At 44.0% G+C, this 21,504-nt stretch overlaps 2 protein-coding genes across 3 annotated transcripts in view; one reads left to right on the top strand and one right to left on the bottom strand.

Moving 5' to 3' along the window:
• The window catches only part of TNFRSF17 (TNF receptor superfamily member 17), a 131,714-nt gene extending 124,427 nt beyond the window's left edge, over window positions 1-7,287 (bottom strand). For both annotated transcript variants that reach the window (XM_059881681.1, XM_059881682.1), the window contains exons 1-2: window positions 7,241-7,287; window positions 3,423-3,491 (exon numbers count right to left, since the gene is read on the bottom strand). The gene's annotated coding sequence lies outside the window, so the exon portion shown is untranslated. The remainder of the gene's footprint in view (window positions 1-3,422; window positions 3,492-7,240) is intronic.
• Window positions 7,288-7,408: 121 nt separating this feature from the next.
• RSL1D1 (ribosomal L1 domain containing 1) lies at window positions 7,409-19,530 on the top strand. Its single transcript, NM_001014876.1, is given in 9 exon segments — window positions 7,409-7,525; window positions 10,325-10,464; window positions 12,243-12,381; window positions 13,266-13,414; window positions 13,502-13,603; window positions 15,660-15,753; window positions 15,842-15,967; window positions 16,846-17,118; window positions 18,904-19,530. Coding segments are annotated over 9 exon segments (1,449 nt in total). The 5' UTR covers window positions 7,409-7,426; the 3' UTR covers window positions 19,231-19,530.
• The last annotated feature ends 1,974 nt before the right edge of the window (window positions 19,531-21,504 follow it).

Genomic DNA, 21,504 nt, shown 5'->3' with positions numbered 1-21,504 from the left:
AACATCCCCATCAACATATAGAACATTTTCATCACTACAGAAAGTTTCTTTCTGCCTCTTTCCAAGCCATCCCTTACTCCTGCCAAGGCAATCACTACTCTGCCATAGATTAGTTTTGCCTGTTTCTGAATTCCAGGTAAATGGAATCATATTATGCACCCAGATGTCTTTTTTCCAGGGGTGTTCAGAGATTAATTAACTCACCTGTCTTATCACTAGTTTATTCTCTTTACTGCTGGGTAATTTGTTTGAATTATCATTAGAAATGCAAATGAGTAAATAAGCCAGAGAGGAAAGCTTCACATCTCTTTCCTTTATCTGCTTTTATAAAGCTGTTACCACATACAGACCACTTAGTATTCCTTAAAGGTGGTGAAATAACTTGAGCTTCCCTCCCGATCTATCAGTCTTGAGTGCCTGCTGCACTCTGTTCTCTTTGATGTGCCCTGTCAGTTATAACACTGGATTGTCCCAGGACTTCCCTGGTGGCCCAGTGGCTAAGACTCAGCACCCAATGCAGGGGGCCTGGGTTTGATCCCTGGTCGGGGAACTAGAACCCATGCAGAAAACTAAGACTCCGTGCAGCCAAATAAATAAATACTAAGAGAAAAAATACTAGATTGTCCCTATCAGACTTTCATGTTGTTAGAGCCAAGTTCATCTGACTTGTACCTCTGCTGATTAACTCTTTAAATCTCAAGGCTAAGTCCTTGTTTTCTTTTTTGGTAGATTTTACTAAATTACATGTATGAATAACTTTTAGAAGTTCTTTTATTGATCACTTATTGACCTATCATAATACTTCACAGAGGCTATTGAAAGTGAAAGTCACTCAGTCCTGTCCAAGTCTTTGCAACCCCATGGACTGGAATTCTCCAGGCAAGAATACTGGAGTGGGTAGCTTTTCTCTTCTCCAGGATATCTTCCCAACCCAGGAATTGAACCGGGGTCTCCTGCATTGCAGGTGGACTCTACCAACTGAGCTATCAGGGAAGCCCAAATATTGAGGCTATTGAAAACCTTCCTAATTTAAGTAAAGATGCACTTTGACTATCAATAACATTTACCAGTTACATACTGTTGTGGTTAAATGAACACAGTCCTCCAAGAAGTTGTCAGCTGCTTATCTTCAATAATAAAATATGATCAATGGTGCTGAAAGCACCCCCACACACACTTTTTTAAGCCTAGAAATCACTTCTGAGAATAGTCTTGATGACATTTCTCAGGGAATATAAGGCTGATAGGATTAAAAAGTTGTCTTCCTAAATGGTGTACAAGGAGGCGTTGGTGTCCTTTGTGAGACAGAGTTAAATGGGGTGCTCAAGGCACCCACACAGCTCTACACAGATACAAGGAGAGAGCTAAACAGGAATAGCAAACAGGTTAATAGTTTCCCTACTGAAATTTTATCTGGTTTCACTGTTTTCCTGCTTCTCATTCACTAGGGCCTTCATTTCCTAATTTTTTTTTTTTAATCAGAATCTAGTAATTTCTTGACTTAACAACCTCTTCTTCCCTCCTTGAGTTTAGGCACACTGCCTCCCCTCTTTCAGACCCTAAGATGCACATTCCACTTTCCAATCCTTTTAATAATGATTATTTTCAGCAAAGGGCTAAGCCTGTCCTATTACAGTATGTGCCAGGTACTATGTACATATATACGTTATCTCATTCAATTCTCTTAACAATTCCAGTGCAGAACTAGTTTCCTCTTACATATTTAAAAAAAAAAAAAAAAAAAGAGGCTTGGGAGATTAGCTGACTTGTCCAAAGCTAAATAACTACTATATTACTGAGTTAGGATCCAGACTCAAATCTTTCTGACCAAAAAGACCATATTCTTCCTATTTCCCTTATGTAACAGTCTATCCTGTTAGCAATACTGTTTCCCCTCATGCCTAGATCAATATTTCCTAGCAGATTTCAATACCAGGATGGATCTTGAGGACACTGACAGAACACTTTAAAAATTGCTTTTAGATAACTCAGACATGGATATTTAACTATATGGCTTGTTTTGCCATTTATACTAATAATTATCTTAACTCTGCAGGGCTGTCTAGATTTACTAGTTGATTCTAGCAAATATTTATTTTCAAGTAACTAGAATTTGAGCTCCATTATTAAATTTGTTATTAAACTTTGTTTACCATCCAGCAACATCTTCATACATTCTTTGCAGGTAGTTGCACTATGATTTATTAAATCCTTTATACGATTAAATACTATTTTGCATACAGTTGATGCCATTTTGTTAATAAGCAGGCAGATTTGCAACTACTAAAAAAATTTCAAAAATAAAGGGAAACCTTTTAGTACCTTCAGGAAAACAATAGTATTCAGTGAGACCTAGATACTCAAAATGTTGACTGACTCTTACTTAATATATGCTTACTAGAAAAGAAATACTACAAAACTTAGTAATTGTCCCATTAGAAATGTACATGCTAATGACTTTGATTTCTTCCCCAAGATGTTAATGTATTAATTTTTAAAAAGCAATTTGCATATATGGTTCAAGATACTTATTACTATTCCTTTAACTCCATTTCCACTAAAGAACTCCTTTTATTATTCCTTTACAAGTACAATTTTCATTTTGGCTGGCAATTATATTTAATTCATTTAAAACTGGATAAAGGATAGATGGGCATAAATAATGTAATTAAGTAGGTGGAGTCTGGATAAAGTTTACAGAGTATTAATCTTGTGTGTGTTCAACAATATCTTGAGTTTAAAAAGTTTTAAAAAGAAGAGGTAAAATTGACTGCAGTTTAAGAAAAATTTAAGTTACTTAATTTATGAATGAAATATTTACCCTCAGGTATTGAGTGAAACTTTATAGAATAATGTGGATTATTCAGGTTAGTTCTCGTAAAAGACTAATTGACAAGAGTAAAATATTTTCCAGCATAAATCCCAAAGTTAAATAACATACTGTGGCAACTACATCTATACGGAAACAAATGAAGTACAATTCACATTTAAAACTAGTGCTCACTAATGGCTAATTTAGGTCTTAATAAATAGCAGGCATGGATATTTAGAAAGGGATAAAATTCCTTGAGAAATTTCACTGAACATGAGAATGGTTTCAAATACAACAGAGCAAAAAGAATGAGGATTTTTTAAAAAATTATTTGAATTAAAAGGTCATTGATGACTTTAGAGGGAATAGTAATAGTGTGATTGAAATGAAAGAGTTAGGAGAAAGCTGAAAGCACTTTATAGCACTTGACTACAAAGACAAAACAAGGTAGGGGAAAAAAAATAGCACGGCACTATTTCTTAAGAACATACATGAAGCACAAAGCCAGCTACTGGAGAAAAGGGAAATGTAGACAATGGAGGAGGAGCAAATTAAAAGAGTAAAGCCTTCAGAAAGTAAGAAGGGATTCACAGATTCAGTGTCCACTCACCACGTGCCACGCAGACCTTGTGTGTACCAAGTAAACTTGAACCCCAGTTCTGGTCTCAAAGGACTCAATCTAGTGCATAGAGGAAACAAACTAATCAACAGTCACTATCACACAAGGGTGAAAACACTAAATTTAGAGAAGAATGCTTCTTACCATTGCTATTCTTTCAGTTTGTAAGTAATCTGAGTTCATGCGGCAGCTTATAAAAATTACAGCATTGATCACATCCTGCCTCATAGGTCTTACTTTGCCCTATTGCCCTGTTAAGTTGTAAACTCCCTGGTAGTAAGCACATACATGAGCTGCGACCTATTGAAAGTGAATAGGATAAGACCACAGATGTTCAATCTGGAGAAATAAAAAATGCTAACTAGTAATTCAACAGATGCTTTAGAGGTTAACATAGCATTTATATCTACATAAATCTATATTTAAATATATAATCATGTCCAACTCTTTGTGACCCCATGGACTGTAGCCCGCCACGCTCCTCTGTCCATAGGATTTGCCAGGCAAGAGTACTGGAGTGGGTTGCCATTTCCTTCTCCAGGGGATCCTCCTGACCCAAGGATTGAACCCGTGTCTCCTGCACTGCAGGCAGACTCTACGACTGAGTCATCAGGGAAGACAGAGAGGTAGATAAGCAAGTGCTATTATATATGTTATCATTGATAGTAAGGAGAACTGGCGATATAAAGAATCCCCTGGGACACGAAAATAATTTCACTTACTTCATCTGCCTTAGCGTGGGCTTCCCTGGTGGTTCAGATGGTAAAGCATCTACCTACAATGAGGGAGACCTGGGTTCAATTCCTGAGTCGGGAAGATCTCCTGAAGAAGGAAATGGCAACCCACTCCAGTATTCTTGCCTGGAAAACCACATGGACAGAGGAGCCTGTTAGGCTACAGTCCTTGGGGTCGCAAAGAGTCGGACACGACTGAGCGACTTCACTTTCACTTTCATCTGCCTTAATGGTAAATAAAAGTTTAAAATATACCAATGTTCCTTTTCCTCTCTCACTCATATCTCTCATTATCCTTTCACTGAAATTGTTTTCTATAAGGTCACCATGACTTAACTGCCCAACAAATGGCTTTTCAGAAGTTCTTCAGTATTTATGGTATTAACACATCCTCACTTCCCCATTTCTAAGCACCTTCTTGGTTTTCTTTTACATCCTAAACAATTTCTCGATTTTATAGGCTCTTTTTTCTCCTGTCTCCTAACAGGGTTTCTCCATACCTCTATTCTGACTCTCTGCTACTGCTTGTGGCAATCTCATGTATTTCCAGTTTCCTTTTTTCTTTTCAGCCTTGCTGTGCAGCCTGTGGGATCTTAGTTCTCCCTGCAGTGGAAGCTTGGAGTCTTAACCATGGGACCACCAGTAAAGTCTCACTAGGTTGCCTGAGTAGTCTTCTCAAAGCTTCACCCAGAGCAAGTAATTTGAACAACAGAAAGAGGGAGGGGAAAAGAACACTTAAGGTTGAACCTATAGTCTTTTTATAACCTAATTTCAAAGTGACATCCCCTCACTTCTGCTCTATTCTATTTACTAAAAGCAAATCACTAAGTCGAGCCCTTACTCAAGCCACAGGGGAATGAAACTCCATCACTTAAGGCTTCAGTCAATTTGTAGGCATGTGACTCTTTTAACCACTACAATACCACAGAAAGATCAACCTTCCTAAAGTCTAATTCATTACTAATTCCTCTTCTTCCCTGCTGCTGCTACTGCTGCTAAGTCACTTCAGTCGTGTCCGACTCTGTGCGACCCCATAGACGGCAGCCCATCAGGCTCCCCCGTCCCTGGGATTCTCCAGGCAAGAACACTGGAGTGGGTTGCCATTTCCTTCTCCAATGCATTAAAGTGAAAAGTGAAAGTGAAGTCGCTCAGTCGTGTCCGACCCTCAGCGACCCCATGGACTGCAGCCTTCTAGGCACCTCCGTCCATGGGATTTTCCAGGCAAGAGTAGGGTGCCATTGCCTTCTCTTCTTCCCTGAGACCAGTTCAAAAACCTTGTATCCGTATGGTTTCTCCAAAATATAAAACTCAGCTTGATAATAAATTCCTTAACCTACCCACTCTAGCCTCATCTCCTCCTCCTCCCCTCTGCACATCCCTACTCCAGCCACTTACTACATCCAAACACCACCATCCTCTTTTGCCTGAATTCACACTGTTCCCTTGGCCTGGAAGTCTGGCTCTGGACTTGAATTCAGGTGACACAACATGTGGCAGCCCCAATGTTCTTTTCAGAATACTAGGAGACACAGTACATGCAGCCTAAAGTAACAGCTCATTATCATGTTAAAATGAATTCCAATCTGCTAGCAGATCAATCTGGAATTCCATTTAGAATTCCAGATTCTAAAACAGGCAAGTGGGAATTGGTGCCGAAGGTTTAGAACATTTTTCCTACAAGTTTTTGCTTAAAGACAAAACGAGACATAATACTGTAAATTAACTGTATTTCAATAATTTTTTTTTTAAAGACAAAGTCAGTATTAGAGATCAGCAGAACTCCCCTTTTTTCAGCTTTGGCAATAAGGAAGGAGCATTTCCTTGAAAGCAACTGACATGGAAAGCATCCCACTCCCATCCTTTCAAAATTTCATAGCTTTTTAAGAAACATATTTGACTTACAATACAGTGTTAGTTTCAGGTGTACAACACAGCGATTCAGCTAATTTCTTTATCAGTAATTCTTTGCTGCTTATCTATTTTATGTACAGTAGTTTGTACTTAATCTTTTTAATTAAACTTTTTATTTTGTATTGGGAGTATAGCCAATTAACAATGTGTGACAGTTTCAGGTGGACAGCAGATGGACTCAGCCATACATACACATGTATCTATAGCTCTTTGCAAAACGAGCCATCCTGAATATCCATCAAAAAGCTCCTAAAAAAACCTCTGGTTTACCTCCGTGGTCAAAGGCCATATGACTGTAAAAACAAACAAACAAAGAGGCAAAGACTTAAGTACTGACTTAGACAACCTCTAAGATACCTTAAGAGAAACGGGCAACGTACAGAACGATGGGCATAGAGCCTACTGCTTGTCTTAAAAAAAAAAAAAAAAAAACTAAATTGAAGCCCAACCATCCATAAAGAGAAAAAAGTATAAGTTTCCTAAATATACGTAGACGGAGAAGGAAATGGCAATCCACTCCAGTGTTCTTGCCTGGAGAATCCCAGGGACGGGGGAGCCTGGTGGGCTGCCGTCTCTGACGACTGAAGCGACTTAGCAGCAGCAGCAAACATACGTAGAACATCCCTGGAAAGCTCCAGGAGAAACAGGTAACCAGTGGTCACCTGTGGGGCCGCGGGGAGGGAGAGGGGCCTTCTCCCGTTCTCCAGTCTGCACCGTTAGCTGCACTTGCTCTTACCTCCCGCCTCTGTGAAACTCGAAGCTCAGGAGACCGGCCCCGGCTCACCGTTCGGGCCCCACACCGCTTAACGACTCGCCCGGTGTTTCCCGTGCACGGAACCGTCACCAGCCGGCGGGGAAAGGCCTGTGGCTGGGGAGCGGCGGGGGTTCGCCCCAGGTCACCCGGCAGGTAGGTGATGGGGCCAGATTCCCCACGCCCAGCGCCTCCTGCTCCAAAGTCGGGGTCCACCCAGAAAGGGTGGCCCCACCGGGTGGGCGGACCGGCCTCCTTCTCCGCTTCAGGGCGCTCGCCCGCTTTCGTGGAAGAGTGAGAGCCAGGCGTTGCCACGCAGCTCCCCGCGCCTCACAGACACCGGGAGCTGAAGAAACTTGAGAGGCATCTATGCCCCTCATCGTAGCGACTCAGATCCCAAAGGAAGAACCTACCTCAGTTTGCTCGAGCCCGCCAATCTCTGACGCCGCGACGCCGAAGCGTTCGACCCCGCGCTCCCGGAAGTGACGCGAGTGTCCGGTTCCCGCCTCCCAGCTTCCGGCTACGGGCGTGCGTCCGCGCGTGCGCACGGAGAGCGAGTTCCCGGGTCGGCACGCGAGTCTCCACGCGGTGAGGGCAACATGGAGGCTTCGGCTTCTAACCCGCCGTCGACCTCACCCGAGACTTCAGCTTCGACTCCAGAGACCCCGCCCGGCCCGGAGCAGCTGGACGAAGAGCAGGTGAGTGGCCCCCGGGCGGGGAGTTCGGAAGCGGGGCTGCCGAGGCCTTGTGAGTCGCGGATTCCGAGGGCGGGCTCCGCGCGGGTGCGGACGCCTTCTGGGCTTAGGGTCGCTCGTTCGCGGTGTCCTCCGCTCTCCCGCTGCCTTAAACAGCCGGCTAGATGCCCGCCTCCTCCAGCCCTGCGGCCTGGCTCTCTTGAGTTGATTTTTTTTTTTTTAGTGGCCGCTCCGCGCGGTTTTCGGGGTTCTACTTCCCAGACTAGGGATGAAACCCGTGCCATCTGCAGTGTGAGCTCAGAGTCCTAACCGCCGGACCGCCAGGCGAGTCCCTGATCCTGAATTGGATTTCAGATATACCTTGGGGCCCTGGAGTGAGGCCCACCTGGTTCTGCTTCCCTGCCGTTTGCCTTTTTTGCTTTTGTTTCTGATAATTCATAAATCTCTTGCTACTGCTAAGTCACTTCAGTCGTGTCCAACTCTGTGTGACCCCATAGACGTCAGGCCACCAGGCTCCCCCGTCCCTGGGATTCTCCAGACAAGAACACTGGAGTGGGTTGCCATTTCCTTCTCCAATGCATGAAAGTGAAAAGTGAAAGTGAAGTCGCTCAGTCGTGTCTGACCCTCAGCGACCCCATGGACTGCAGCCTACCAGGCTCCTCCGTCCGTGGGATTTTCCAGTACTGGAGTGGGTTGCCATTGCCTTCTCCGATAAATCTCTTAGTTGATTGCAAATGATTAGCGCAGAACACAGAGTAGCCTCCAAGGAGAAGTCCTGGGAGGAGGCGTCGCAGCACAAGCAGCAGTCTGGCAGCTGGTCTCTTAACAAGCCCGAGAGGGAAGCAGGCTCCTACTGAAACAAGGCCTCCGGCAGTATCCGTCTGCACCAGCTCTCAGCAGCATGGAGACTCGTCGTCCAGCGAGGAGACATCACGTCTCTTGGCTCCAGGGTCCCTTTTTGAGGAGTGGTGGTAAAGAACCCACCTGCCAGTGCAGGAGACATAAGAGACACAGGGTTTGATCTCTGGGTGGGGAAGATCCCCTGGAGAAGGAAATAGCAACCCACTCCAGTGTTCTTTCCTGGAGAATCCCATGGACAGAGGAGCCTGGTGGGTCCATGGGGTTCCAAAGAGTCAGACACCACTAAAGAGACTTAGCTCACACAGTTACTGCAGGGGAGTGGGTTATGGTTCTATCAGTTGCTCCTTCTGTCCCACACACATTGCCCATCAAATTTCTCATCTAAAGTAACACTCTCAGTTTATCACTCTGAGACACTTTCAGTGTTACAGCAGGTTTTTAAAAAATATTTATTTGACAGATCTGGGCCTTAGTGGCCTCATGTGGAAACTCTTGGTTGCTGCATGTGGATCTAGCTCCCTGACCAGGGTTGGAACCCAGGCCCCTGAATTGGAAGCACAGAGTCTTAGCCACTGGACCACCAGGGAAACTGCTAGCAGATGTTTTAAAACAATTGATACGGAAGTTCATGCTGGCCACTGTGACTCCATTTTGAACTGCCTCACAGAGTTTTTGTTGTTCTATCACTAAGTCGTGTCCAACCAGAGCATGCCAGGCTCCTCTGTCCTTCACTATGTCCTGGAGTTTATGTCCACTGAGTCAGTGATGCTATCCAACTGTCTCATCCTCTGCTGCCCCCTTCTCCGAGTTTAACATTGCTTAAATGTTTTAAGTTTTTCACAAGATGAGTAGGTATCAGAACACAAAAGGAATCACCTTATAACAGCAGTACAGTGGGGCAAGAGAAAAGGGAATGTCTCTAAAACAGGCCCAAATTATACCTTGAAAACCACACGACTGGTTTGGCTCCTTCTGGGTATTCTTAAAGGAATGCTTTTTTAAGGTCCTACCAAGTTTTCCCTTTCAGTTCAGTCGCTCAGTGGTGTCCAACTCTTTGCGACCCCATGAAGCACAGCACACCAGGCCTTCCTGTCCATTGCCAACTCCCAGAGTTTACTCAGTCATGTCCATTGAGTCGGTGATACCATCCAGCCATCTCATCCTCTGTCGTCCCCTTCTCCTGCCTTCGATCTTTTCCAGCATCGGGGTCTTTTCTAGTGAGTCAGTTCTTGGCATCAGGTGGCCAAAGTATTGGAGTTTCAGCTTCAGCATCAGTCCTTCCAATGAATATTCAGGACTGATTTCCTTTAGGATGGACTGCTTTTCCCTTTAACATTCTGATTAGGCTTTGTTAGAAATAAAGCTGCAAATTAGAAAGCTTTATTTTTTGTTAATCTTTATTGGAGTATAGTTGCTTTACAACGTTGTATTAGTTCCTGCTGTACAGCAAGATGAATAAGCTGTATGTATACACATACCCCTGCAGTTTGGCCAAGTTGCTTGATCCTTGGTAACTTCCTCAGATTTAAAAATGGGCTCTGCTCTCCAGGATCAGAGAAGGTGATGCAAACAAAACAAGGGGGCCGGGGGGGCCTGGCGCATGATAGGCACTCAGCAAGTGTGAGACGCAGATGTACTGTGCTTTTATGGGGTTTGCTGCCTTCATTGTTGAGTGCGGGGGAAGCGTGCTCCCACTTAGTGTTTTGTTTTGGCCTTGTGGGGACCTGTGCCTCCTGCAGTGGAAACTCAAGAGTCTTAACCGCTGGACTTCGGGTGGCTGCATTCCTCTGTTTACAAATTACACAATCTTGATGAGTATGGTTGTGGAGATTACCTGTGAAAATAGAAATTGAGCAGGGGCGAATTCTGGGGAGGGGCTAGATTTTGAATTTTGCTAAATTGAATTGAAATTTGACTCACTTGTGTATCTCCACTTTGCAGGTTAAGAAGGCAGTGGAGGCTCTGTTGGCACATTCCAGATCCAGGAAAAACGCAAATGGATTACTTCTGAACGAGAATGAAAATTTCTTTTTAATGGTGGTATTATGGAAAATTCCAAGTAAAGAACTGAGGGTCAGATTGTAAGTTCTTGTTTTCTACTTTTGCTGGTCTTAACTGCTTGGCTGTTTCGTGGAACTTTAACAGCTGTCAACTTAATTTTTGGTGGAAACTTTGTAAACTCAAAATATCTGATCTGAAAACCATCGGATTTAGACATGCTTAAATTTTCTAAAAATTCCATCAGTTTTCTGAATGATTGGTGGATGATTTGACCAAAGCCAGATTCAGTTCTGTTGAATCTGAAAACCTGGTTTTTGAGAGGACAAAAGTTAGAATAAATGAAACAGCTTTCATATTTTCATAGAATCTGTTATCTTTCCATGTCCAACTAGTTCCAAGTTAAAATTACTGAGGCGCTAAACTCATTCCTATATACAGAGACTATTAAAAATTTGACAGTGAATTCCTTACAGAAAAGAAACCCATGAAGATTACACATTCTTATTGCTAGAACTCTTAGGTCAAAGATGCCAGACTTAGCAAATAAAAATACGGGGGAATTTTTTTATTAGTGTAAGTAGGTCTCATGTAGCATGGGGACATAATTATACTTAAAAAATGATTCAGGTTTAACTGGGTGTCCTATATTCTGTCTGGTAACCTGCCTCTCTGTGGAATCCTTCATTTCCAAAGCTAGCTGCTCTGTTATAGAAAGCAAGATGCGGGGTAGCTTTTCTTTCCCCCATAAGAGTGGAGGATAGGGGTTACGAATAACTGCGATTGGAGATGTTATCCCCAGATGTCCAATGGTTAGGGCTTCACCTTCTAATGCTGGGGGGTGCAAGTTCGATCCCTGATTGGGGAGCTGGGATCCCTCATGCCTCTTGGCCAAAGACGAAAAACAGAAACATTGTAATAAAGTCATTGAAGACATCTAAAAACAATTTTTTTTTTAAAGAATGATCACAAACTGGGAAGACCCCTGTAACCCTCAGACTCTTAACTCATGGCCATGAGCAGCCCTAGCCATGTTGCTTTAGTTCCTGCTTCGCATATCCGGGCGTGCTCTTTGTTTATTCCACACTGTGGCCCTCACATTATCCAGGTTATTTTCCCAACCGCTCACCTCTTGGTGATTTCTGCCACTTGCCATCTCATTGTCCAAGCCCTGCTGCTGTGGCTTGCTCTCCTCTTAAACTAAGGAAATGTTTCCTCAGGACACACAGACCTAGCGCCCGAGCTAAGCCTTTTTTGCCCTTTTTGAGACTCAGCATAATGCATGTTTGCTGGGGCCTGTGGGTTTGCTCTCTTTTCTGTTTCAGCTCTTAAGAGTTATGATTATGGAGCCCAGAGGTTTCTGCAAGGTAGCGTTCTGAACCAGAACTGCCCTGATGAAACTGGATTATTCTCGTGCTTCATAGTACATGTGTATATACAGTAAATATATAATGATCAGGCCTCCCTAGCGGGCCAGTGGGTAGGATTCCACCTCCCAATGCAGGAGGCATAGGTTTGAACCCTGGAAGGAATTAAAATGCCATGTGTGTTGTGGCCAAATAATAGTTACATTTGTACTATTTTGAGAGTCCTTGATATATTTTAACTCTTAATTGCGTCCCAAATGTTAATGGTATTTCGGTCTGTGGATATTTGTGGTGATTTAGTATTTGAATCTTAACTTTTCTGTACCATTGAAAACTATGCGTACGTGTGTGCTGTGCTCAGTAGCTTATTTGTTTAAAAACCATGGATAAAGTTTATTGAAATGATTGGATTTATTGTGTATTCTGTGGGATATAAACATATATATGATCAGTTATAATGCTTTATTCCTTGGTCTGTCTCATGTATTTTGCAGGTCTTTGCCTCATGGTATTCGATCAGATTTAGCAGACGTTTGTTTATTTACCAAAGATGAACCAAATTTAAGCTCTGAACAGACAGAACGTTATTATAAGAAGCTTCTAAACAACCATGGGATCAAAACCATTTCTCAGGTAGGGAGCAGGTTAATATTTTCAAGGCAACTAAAGTTTGGATTCAGTTGAAGTGATAGGAGGGTCTTCCCTGGTGGTCTGGTGGTTAAGATCCTGTGCTTCCACTGCTGGGGGCCTGGGTTTGAGCCCTGGTCAGGAAACTAAGATCCCTCATGCCTTTTGGCTCTCCCCTGCGCCTGACCCCCCCAAGAAAAAGATTTCAGTTGAAGTGACAAGTAATACGTTACCTAGTACATGTTCCTCTCCTGGGAATTTAATTTTTAACTTAATTTACCCATTGGCTTTGGGTAGGGCATATTCCCTCCAGCTTGTAACGAGTGATCTGTTGAGGTTGGTTGGCCTAAGATCTCTACATGAGCATCAGTGATGTTTCTATCTTGAAGATTTTACAGAAGGTTGCTCTGTTAAATTGCTCCTTTCTCCTTCGGGGTGTCCTGGGTTTGCCTCTGGCTCAGCGCTTCTCGCCGTTTCTGTGGTTGGTGGTGCAGTGTCTTTAGCCGAGGGTCCCGCTCACTCCTCTGTGTCCCCAGCGGTCAGTCTAGTGCCTGCGCTGTTTTGGGCACATTCGTGTCCACGCAGCTGTGACTCCAGGGCATTTTAGAATCTAAACACAAATTGTCCCTGTGTTTCTTTTTCTTCTCCAGGTTCTTAGTTTTTTTGTGTTTTTATACTTTCTCTTTTTTCCCCTCTGCTTGCTTTCTCCTTTTTCTTTTTTATCGAAGTATAGTTGGTTTACAATATCGTTTTGTATCTGTTGATCCCGAATTCCTAATTTGTCCCTCCCCTCCCCTCTCCCCTTTGGTAACCATAAGTTTGTTTGCTGTGTCACTGAGTCTGTTTCTATTTTGTATATTCATGTTTTTACATTTTCTTAAATTTTCTAGATTATCCCCTTCCGAACTTTAAAAAAGGAATATAAAGCCTATGAAGCCAAGCTCCGCCTCTTGGGTAGTTTTGACTTCTTCATTACAGATGCCAGAATCAGGCGGCTCTTGCCCTCACATCTGGGGAGGCATTTCTACAACAGAAAGAAGTAAGTTTCTCAGCACTGACCGGACTTGAGTAACGTGATGTTTATGGCTGTTATGTGCTGCGGTAAAGAGCCATTGTGTTGTTCTAGGGTTCCAGTATCTGTAAACCTTCAGTCCAAGACTTTATCTAGAGAGATCAACGACTGCATTGGGGGAACTGTCTTAAACATTTCTAAGAGCGGCTCTTGCAGGTAGGTAAAAGGCGTGAATGTGGGCCTCTGTTTAATTTTGTCTTTAGTAATGGTTTTATTGGGGTTGCAGAGTCAAACACGACTCAATGACTGAACAACAGCGATGGCTGTATAAACATTTATAAGATGGTGTTAATGAAATCAGATTCTTCAGATAAACTAAAATTCATTCCTTAGAAGTATGCAGTTCTCTAGAACGGTGCTGCCCCCTAGAACTTTCCCCAGTGCTGGAGACGGTCTGTGGCTGTGCAGTCTCACAGGAGAATGAGCCACGCATGGGCGCTGAGCTCGTGATGTGGCTGCTGCAGCTGAAGAACCGAACTTCCAACTTCACTTGTTTTTAGCTGAATTTAAAAAGGCATGTTTGCTGACTTTTACTGTATTGGATAGGGCACCTCCAGATATTCAGGAAAACAGGAGAATAAGACCGATGCTTAGGGAATGTTAGTAGTTCTGGGCTTCTGTGTTGACCAGCATCATTTGTCCTTTAAAGTCAAGGCCCACTTCAGTCTTGCTTTAACTTCTTGAGAAGTGAGTTCTGCATCTCCCATGTTTTACCAGCCCGTCTTATATCTCGGCATGGTCTCATGGAGCTTCTCTTTGCTGGAATGCTGAGCTGGGTGGAATCCCCACACCCACCAAAGACCTTTTAGGACAGTGACTGCATCCCAGCCTTCAGGTGGACAGAGCAGCTCAGCCTTTTTCTTTTTTTTTAAATTAGACTGAGAAGCAGGTTGAGTTTGAGTGCTTGAAGGGATGGTTAAGTTTGAGTTGTGTGGAGGAACATAATTCAACATCATTTCATAAAACACATAATCTGATGACTGGGACATCTGTGGTGTAGGGATGAGCGGCTGCCAGTAGGGCAGGGCTGTAGAGCCTTTCCACCCAGAGATACCCCAGAAACCCATGTGGACCCAGTAGTCACATCCATAACAAAACAGGCTCACCAGGGAGGCCAGCCCTCAGCAGTGTCTCCGGGCGAGTTAGAGCAGGGCGTGGCTGGGGAGACCGATGGACTCTGGTGTCATCTTCTGCCTGCAGGTGGGAACCCTCCTACTTGGGTGAGTTAAGCAGCTGAGTAGAGTTGATGGGCAGGCTGGATCCCCCACTATATATATATATATATATAGGCTGACATAAAAGCAGTGGTCTTTGGGAATCAGTTAGCTTGAGGGTCAGAGGCCTGGTTCAGGGTGTGGTTACAGGTCGGTGCCAGTGGGCACACAGGATGGGCGAGCCCCTTCTTTGGTTTGAGAGAGGTGGGATCACCAGCCCGTGTCACCCTCATTCTGCAGATACCCCACCAACAGCCAGCCTGCCTGTCAGCTCCCCTGGCAGGGAGAGTGGGAGCTGGCAGGACCAGGGGACCTGGTGGCTGAGCTGTGGGCGCTTCTGGACTCTCCACTGGCCCGTGGGTGCCCTCTGCTTCAGCTGAGGAGATAGTTTTGCTCTCGGCCAGAATATGCTATTCCACGAGCAGCTGATGCTGCGTCAGGGCAGTGGGGCTATGAAAATAACAAGCGGTCCTCCTGGGAGTGGGTCCTTTCCAGAGCAGCCATCGGGGGTTATCACCCTCAGCAAAGCTTGAGGGCTGGCTCGGGGACCTGTGTTCTCTAGAATGCAGGTAGAATTTCCTGTGGTCCTCCCCACTGACCCTCCCAACCTCACACAATTATGTGCCAGCTCCTCAGTCACTTCTTATTTTGATGGCAGGACTATAGTTACTTCACAAAGTTGTGCTAGTTTCTGCTATACAGTGAAGCGAATCAGCCATACATATACACGTACCCCTTCCCTCCTGGATTTCCCTCCCATCTAGGTCACCAGAGAGCAGTGGCTAATCACCTCTTGATATTTCAGGAGGAAGGTGTTTCTTCTAGAACAGGAAAGATGATCATTTTCTCTTAAAATAAATGGAGGACCTGAAGATCTTAGAGTTTCTACCCTAAAAAAAAAGTTTGAGTTGTGTACTTCTGTTTGTCATGTACCAGCCTATGCTTTATTTTGAGAAGCAAGTTACATTTTCACATCTCTGTGTCGGATGCTTTTCCAGCACTATCCGCATCGGTCACACGGGGATGCCGATTCAGCACATCGTTGAAAATGTCGTTGCTGTTGCGAAAAGTCTCTCACAGAAACTGCCAGAGGTACGGTCTTGCAGATGTCTCGCAGTCAGTCCTTCATATTAAAGAAGCAAAACCCGCACGGGTGACGTTGCTCTTCTTTCTGTTTTAGAAGTGGGAGAGCGTGAAGCTCTTGTTCGTGAAGACTGAGCGGTCGGTTTCCCTGCCTGTCTTCTCTTCCTTTGTCAGCAGTCAGGGTGAAGCCAAGGGACTCCGCACACGAGACCTGTTGAAAAAGGTTAGTAGAAGTTCATATCCTGGACAGGCTTCATCATGTCTATAAGCACAGCCCAAGAAGAGAGAACAGAGGTTCAGAAGAACCTGCAGGAGAGGCTGAGAGGAAGAGGAAACCCAAAATCTAGGCTGTCGAGTACTTGGTTATTTGTGGGCAAAATGTAAGACTGCTTGAGGCTGACATGCCTCTTGCTTCTGGTGTGTGGGTTTTAAGTACTGCTGGTACTATTGTGAAAAGTGGCAGGAGAGAAAGTGGACCCTTTTGTTATTGGCTGGACCAGTCTCCTAGTTGATTCAGTCTTTCTCCAGCCCTCTTCATCCATGTGTCCAGTGAGTGGTTTTTTGGTTTGTTTGTTTACATGCCTGAACAACAATGTCCAGTATATAAGGTAAGCTACACACATCCTCCTGTATTCTTTAAATCATCTTTAGGTTATAATACTGAACGCAGTGTGAACGCTATGTAAAGAGTTGCCAGAGTGCAGTAAATTTAAGTTTTGCTGTTTTGAACTTTGGGGATCCCGCCCCCGAATATTTTTGATTCACATCTGGTTGAGTCTGTAGATATGGAACCCTGTGTGTATGGAAGACCAGCTATTTCACAACACATACTGTACAGTTCCGAATTATTCATAACTCGACCTATAGACGAAGTTGACTTCCACACAGCCGGTGACCACACGCTTCACATACCCAGGTTCTGGATAGAATTCACCACATAAAATGCATCTTTAGCTGTGGAGTTGAGTTTCAAGTGGTGGCAGTGGGGCTCGTTTGCTTGGATCTTGTGCAGGTCTAGGCCCTTTCAGGAGCTGACGAAAGACCTGACTACACGTGCTAAGAAGATTCTACCTTTAAAATTACACTTGGTTCTTTTTGGAGGTATCAAAGAAAAGCCGGAAGAAGACAGAAAGAGCTCTTAAAAGACAGCAGGAGAAGAAAGAAAAGAAGCTTCTGAAGCAGGCTGCAAAGGCCAAACCTGCCCCAACAACCGATGCAGTGGCCCCCAAAACTGGGGGTGTTCCAACCCAGGACCCTGCACCCCAGGAGGAAACCGGTGGGGTGAGCGCCCTTCCTAAAGCACAAGATGATTCTGAAGATGAAATCCCATTGCTGGTGCCATTGAAGGAAACTCCAGCTGCAGGAAGCACCAAGGTATTTTCATTAATATTGGTTCCCGTTGTGGATGGGTTCTGGGGCCCACGTGTGCCGGCAGGCACTGCTGAGGGACGGGGAGTGCTACACCTGGGAGGCAGCTCTTGTAGAAATTTGTGAAGCAAGGGATGAAAAATACCAGGGTGAGCCCCAAGAACCTCTGACTGACTCTGCCCCCCTCTTTAAATATTGGAGTGACCTGTAGTCAGCCAAGGCTTTCTTCATGTACCTTGGAATCAAGGGAGACTCAGCCATATTAATAATGCTAATAATTCAACCATGTTGCCTGTGGTTTTGAAGAGCAGATTCCGTTTGCAAAGGTGAGTCCTCAGTCACCACATAATTGATCTCAGAAAACTTACCTGAGGGGAAACTTGGGTGCTGGGTCCTGCCTCTAACACCTTTGTAAACACTCGGCCCTGCGTGGCTCTTAACAGAATTCTGACTTCATGGGTTTCAGAGGAGGTAGTTTAAAGGAACTGAGTTTTTTTATTTTGGGGTGCTTTGTTAATGTTTTCATTCAGAGTATCCATCCAGCTATTGGGGAGAGACCTCAGAGTCAGAAGGGAGCAGTGGGTCCTTTTTAAGAGATTGGAGGGTGGCCCTCGCCATACGTCTGGGAGACTCACAGCCTCTCTGGGCATAGCCCGTCAGGGTTGTCCCATGGCTGTCCCTGCATTTTACCTATTAGGTATATTTTCGTAACAGTAATCCTTAAAATCCTTCAAATTCTGTTGAAATTCTTTGAACAGAATTATAATTTTCCTCTGTTAGTGAAAATATTCCTTTTAAAGTATCCCCACAGTGCTATTGAGATTTTTTTAATACACTTGAAATTAATGTTGATGATTAGTATGTTTACTGTAAGCAGTATAATTGTTTCTAGAAGTAAGCTGTATTTGTTTTAACGTGACTGGAAGGTGATATGCTGGAGGGGAAAGCATCGCTGCCGGGGTTATACAATTCAAGAGTATTCAAGTGTCAGCAGTTCCCTGGAGGTCCAGTGGTTGGACTCGGCGCTTTCACTGCCATGGTCCCGGGTTTGATCCCTGGTCAGGGAACTAAGATCCCATAAGCTGTGCAGCATGGTTGGAAAAGAGTGTAGAAGTGTGTGTGCCTTTTGAACCACCTAGGAAATTTGGGGAAAGATACGAAAGTTTCATCATATTTTTAATGTTTTTCAAAATTTCCGTCTGTTGTTTTATATCGTCAGAAACAAAGTCCTTTTGGTGGTTTTGTCTATATTGTCTCTCTGTGTGGGACACAATCCATTGCTGGAATGTTGTCCTCAGATCATCTAGGGTGTTTGGAAAATCCAGGCATCCCAGCCTGGAGTACAGTCCCCACTTTTTTCTAACACGCCCCACAGTTGGTTTTAACTGGATAACCAGCCAATCAACCTGGTTTTCAGCAGGGTAACCCACTGCCCTAACACACATATAGGGAATTTACTCCTGGGGGTGAAGAAAAGTCAGGATGAGGTCACAGGTCTCCCTGCTGTGCTCCCAACGTGTGCTTCGCGGAGCCCTTAGCCCCAGCCATAGGAAAAGATGGTTTTCCGCTGATTGCACCAAGAAAATGCTAGGGTCCTTTTCTACAGTCATTAATAATGAAATGCAGCTAGCTGCCTTTCAAAACATTTGCAAGGCAGAAGGAAAAGCCGTTCCTTTCAATTTGTGCTGCAGTGTGCCTTTTAGGGGTTCTCTAAATTTTAAGAACAGAAGCTCTTTTGGTTACATTGTTAGTAGTCTGGCCCATATTCACCCCCCTTTTTCTTTTTCTTAGATACAAAAAGCTGCAATAGGAAAGAAGTCTCCGAAAAAGAGTCCTGGTCCCAACACAGCTCGTGCGAAGAAGAGAAAGGCCTCCCCAGCCCTGGAGACCCCAATAGCTGCGGAGCCCAAGACCCCAGGGAAAGGCCCAGGGAAGAAGGCCAGAGTCAAAGAAGAGGTGGAGAAAGAAAGAAACTCTTCCCTGGGGAAAAAAGACCCAAGACAGACTCCCAAAAAGCCAGAGGCCAAGTTCTTCACCACTGCTAGTAGCTCTGTGAAAAAAGCCCCCCGTACCCTGACACAGCGACCCAAAAAACCCAAAGTACCCCAGTCAACCTAAAATCAGAGACTCAACCAGCAGGAAACTCAGCTATCCGAAGAGCTTGTAAAAAAAAATACCTGGGTTCTGACTCTGACCCCTGCTGCAACCTCAGAGTGAGGCTACCTGGACTTCAGTATATTTTTTAATACCTCCGCAAGTAATTCTGATAAATATTCATGGGTGTATGAGAACCAGTGGTTGGAAGTAGGTCCATTTATTTTGTTGTTCTTCTGTGTATTTGCTAATGTAATAGAGGGAAAGTATAGTGCTTCTTCGTGGTTGTGTTTTTTATTATTAAAGTGTCACATTTGTTTCACGATACACTGTTGGCATTCCAGATCTTGTCGGTGTTTTACTTGAATAAAGCCTATGAGATAATTCTTGACTTCATCTGCTTTCAACCATTTGTTCACTTGACAGCTCCATTACAGTAATTTGTGCAGACGTATCCAGAGCTTGTCTGCAGGCCACTGGTGGACTTACATGCGAATCAGCCATGGAACTGGTGACCAACTCCAGTTTCATGGCCCCCATGCTGAGACGGATCTTGGGAAAGACCCTTGAATCAGAAATAAAATAATTGATTCCATGGCCCAAGGTTCCAGATCACCAAATTAGCATGAATTTGTTGAGGGAAATTAACTATCATCAGTTAGAGAAGCCCTGGATCCAATCCTGCACATTGGAGGCGAGAAAATACTTATTTCCCATAGCCTTTCCTTATTCCTCCAGATTACTCCTCACCCTACATAGACTTACTTTCCTAGGGGAGGAAGCTCAGGAGAAAAGACTAAAACTTCAGGTCATCGTCAAACATATCTGAGGCAGTAAATTGACTTTGCAGGTACTTCCACTGAATTTGAACTGGAGTGTACGTTGGTGACTGCAGCCATGAAATTAAAAGACACTCCTTGGAAGGAAAGTTACGTCCAACCTAGATAGCAAATTCAAAAGCAGAGACGTGACTTTGCCAACAAAGGTCTGGCTAGTCAAGGCTATGGTTTTTCCTGTGGTCATGTATGGCTGTGAGAGTTGGACTGTGAAGAAGGCTGAGTGCCGAAGAATTGATGCTTTTGAACTGTGGTGTTGGAGAAGACTGGAGAGTCCCTTGGACTGCAAGGAGATCCAACCAGTCCATTCTGAAGGAGATCAGCCCTGGGATTTCTTTGGAAGGAATGATGCTAAAGCTGAAACTCCAGTACTTTGGCCACCTCATGCAAAGAGTTGACTCATTGGAAAAGACTCTGATGCTGGGAGGGATTGGGGGTAGAAGGAAAAGGGGACGACAGAGGATGAGATGGCTGGATGGCATCACTGACTCGATGGACGTGAGTGTGAGTGAACTCCAGGAGTTGGTGATGGACAGGGAGGCCTGGCGTGCTGTGATTCATGGAGTCACAGAGTCGGACACGACTGAGCGACTGAACTGTACGTCTCTAGTAAGTGATGTAGTCACCAGTACAGAAAGGGCAAAGTGAGGCATGCTTTCAAAGATCACATCATTGATGAATGGGACGACTAAAAGAATGAGTTTAGGTGGTTCTCCAGGTTTTTAAACCATGAAAGCTTTTGAAACAGTTTCTCACTCCATTGTCCTTTTAGACTGTTTAAAGTGAGTATACTACATTTAATGTCAGGGTTTAGCATAGTGGATTTGTTTACCTTCCCATAGAAACTAGGTTCTATGGGAAGGTGTATTTAAGACCATAAACCTATAATTCAAAAATAAAAAGGCAATCCAATTTTTAAGATGAGCAAAGGATCAGAATGGACATTAGCCCAAAAGAGATACACAGATGACCAACAAGCACTTGAAAAGATGATCATCATTAGTCATCAGGAAAATGCTAATCAAAACCACAACAAGATACACCACTTGACCCTAAAAGACAAGAGGGATATGAAGAAATTGGGATGCATTGCAAATAGCAATATGAAATGGTGCAGCTGCTTTGGAAAACTGGTCATTTTTTGAAACGGCATAAAACAGAGTTAACCACTTCCATTCCTTTGTATACACCCAAGGACGTTAAGAACATAGGTCCACAGAAAGATTTGTACTTGGAATGTTTATAGCAGCATTATCATAATGGAGAAGTAAAAACAACCCAATGTCCATCAGCTGATGAATAGATAAACAAAATGTAATATATCCATTCAATGGAATATTATTAAACCGCAAAAAGGCATGACCGACTGATACATCATTCCACATGGATGGGCCTTGAAAATACCATGACCTGTTAACCTCCAAGTCCGAACTTTCAAGGTGGGATTGTGTGTTTGCAAGTG

The sequence above is a fragment of the Bos taurus genome, chromosome 25, assembly GCF_002263795.3.
Source record: "Bos taurus isolate L1 Dominette 01449 registration number 42190680 breed Hereford chromosome 25, ARS-UCD2.0, whole genome shotgun sequence".
Taxonomy (NCBI): domain Eukaryota; kingdom Metazoa; phylum Chordata; class Mammalia; order Artiodactyla; family Bovidae; genus Bos; species Bos taurus.
The sequence above is the reverse complement of the archived record's forward strand: the minus strand, read 5'-3'. Positions and strand labels throughout refer to the sequence as shown.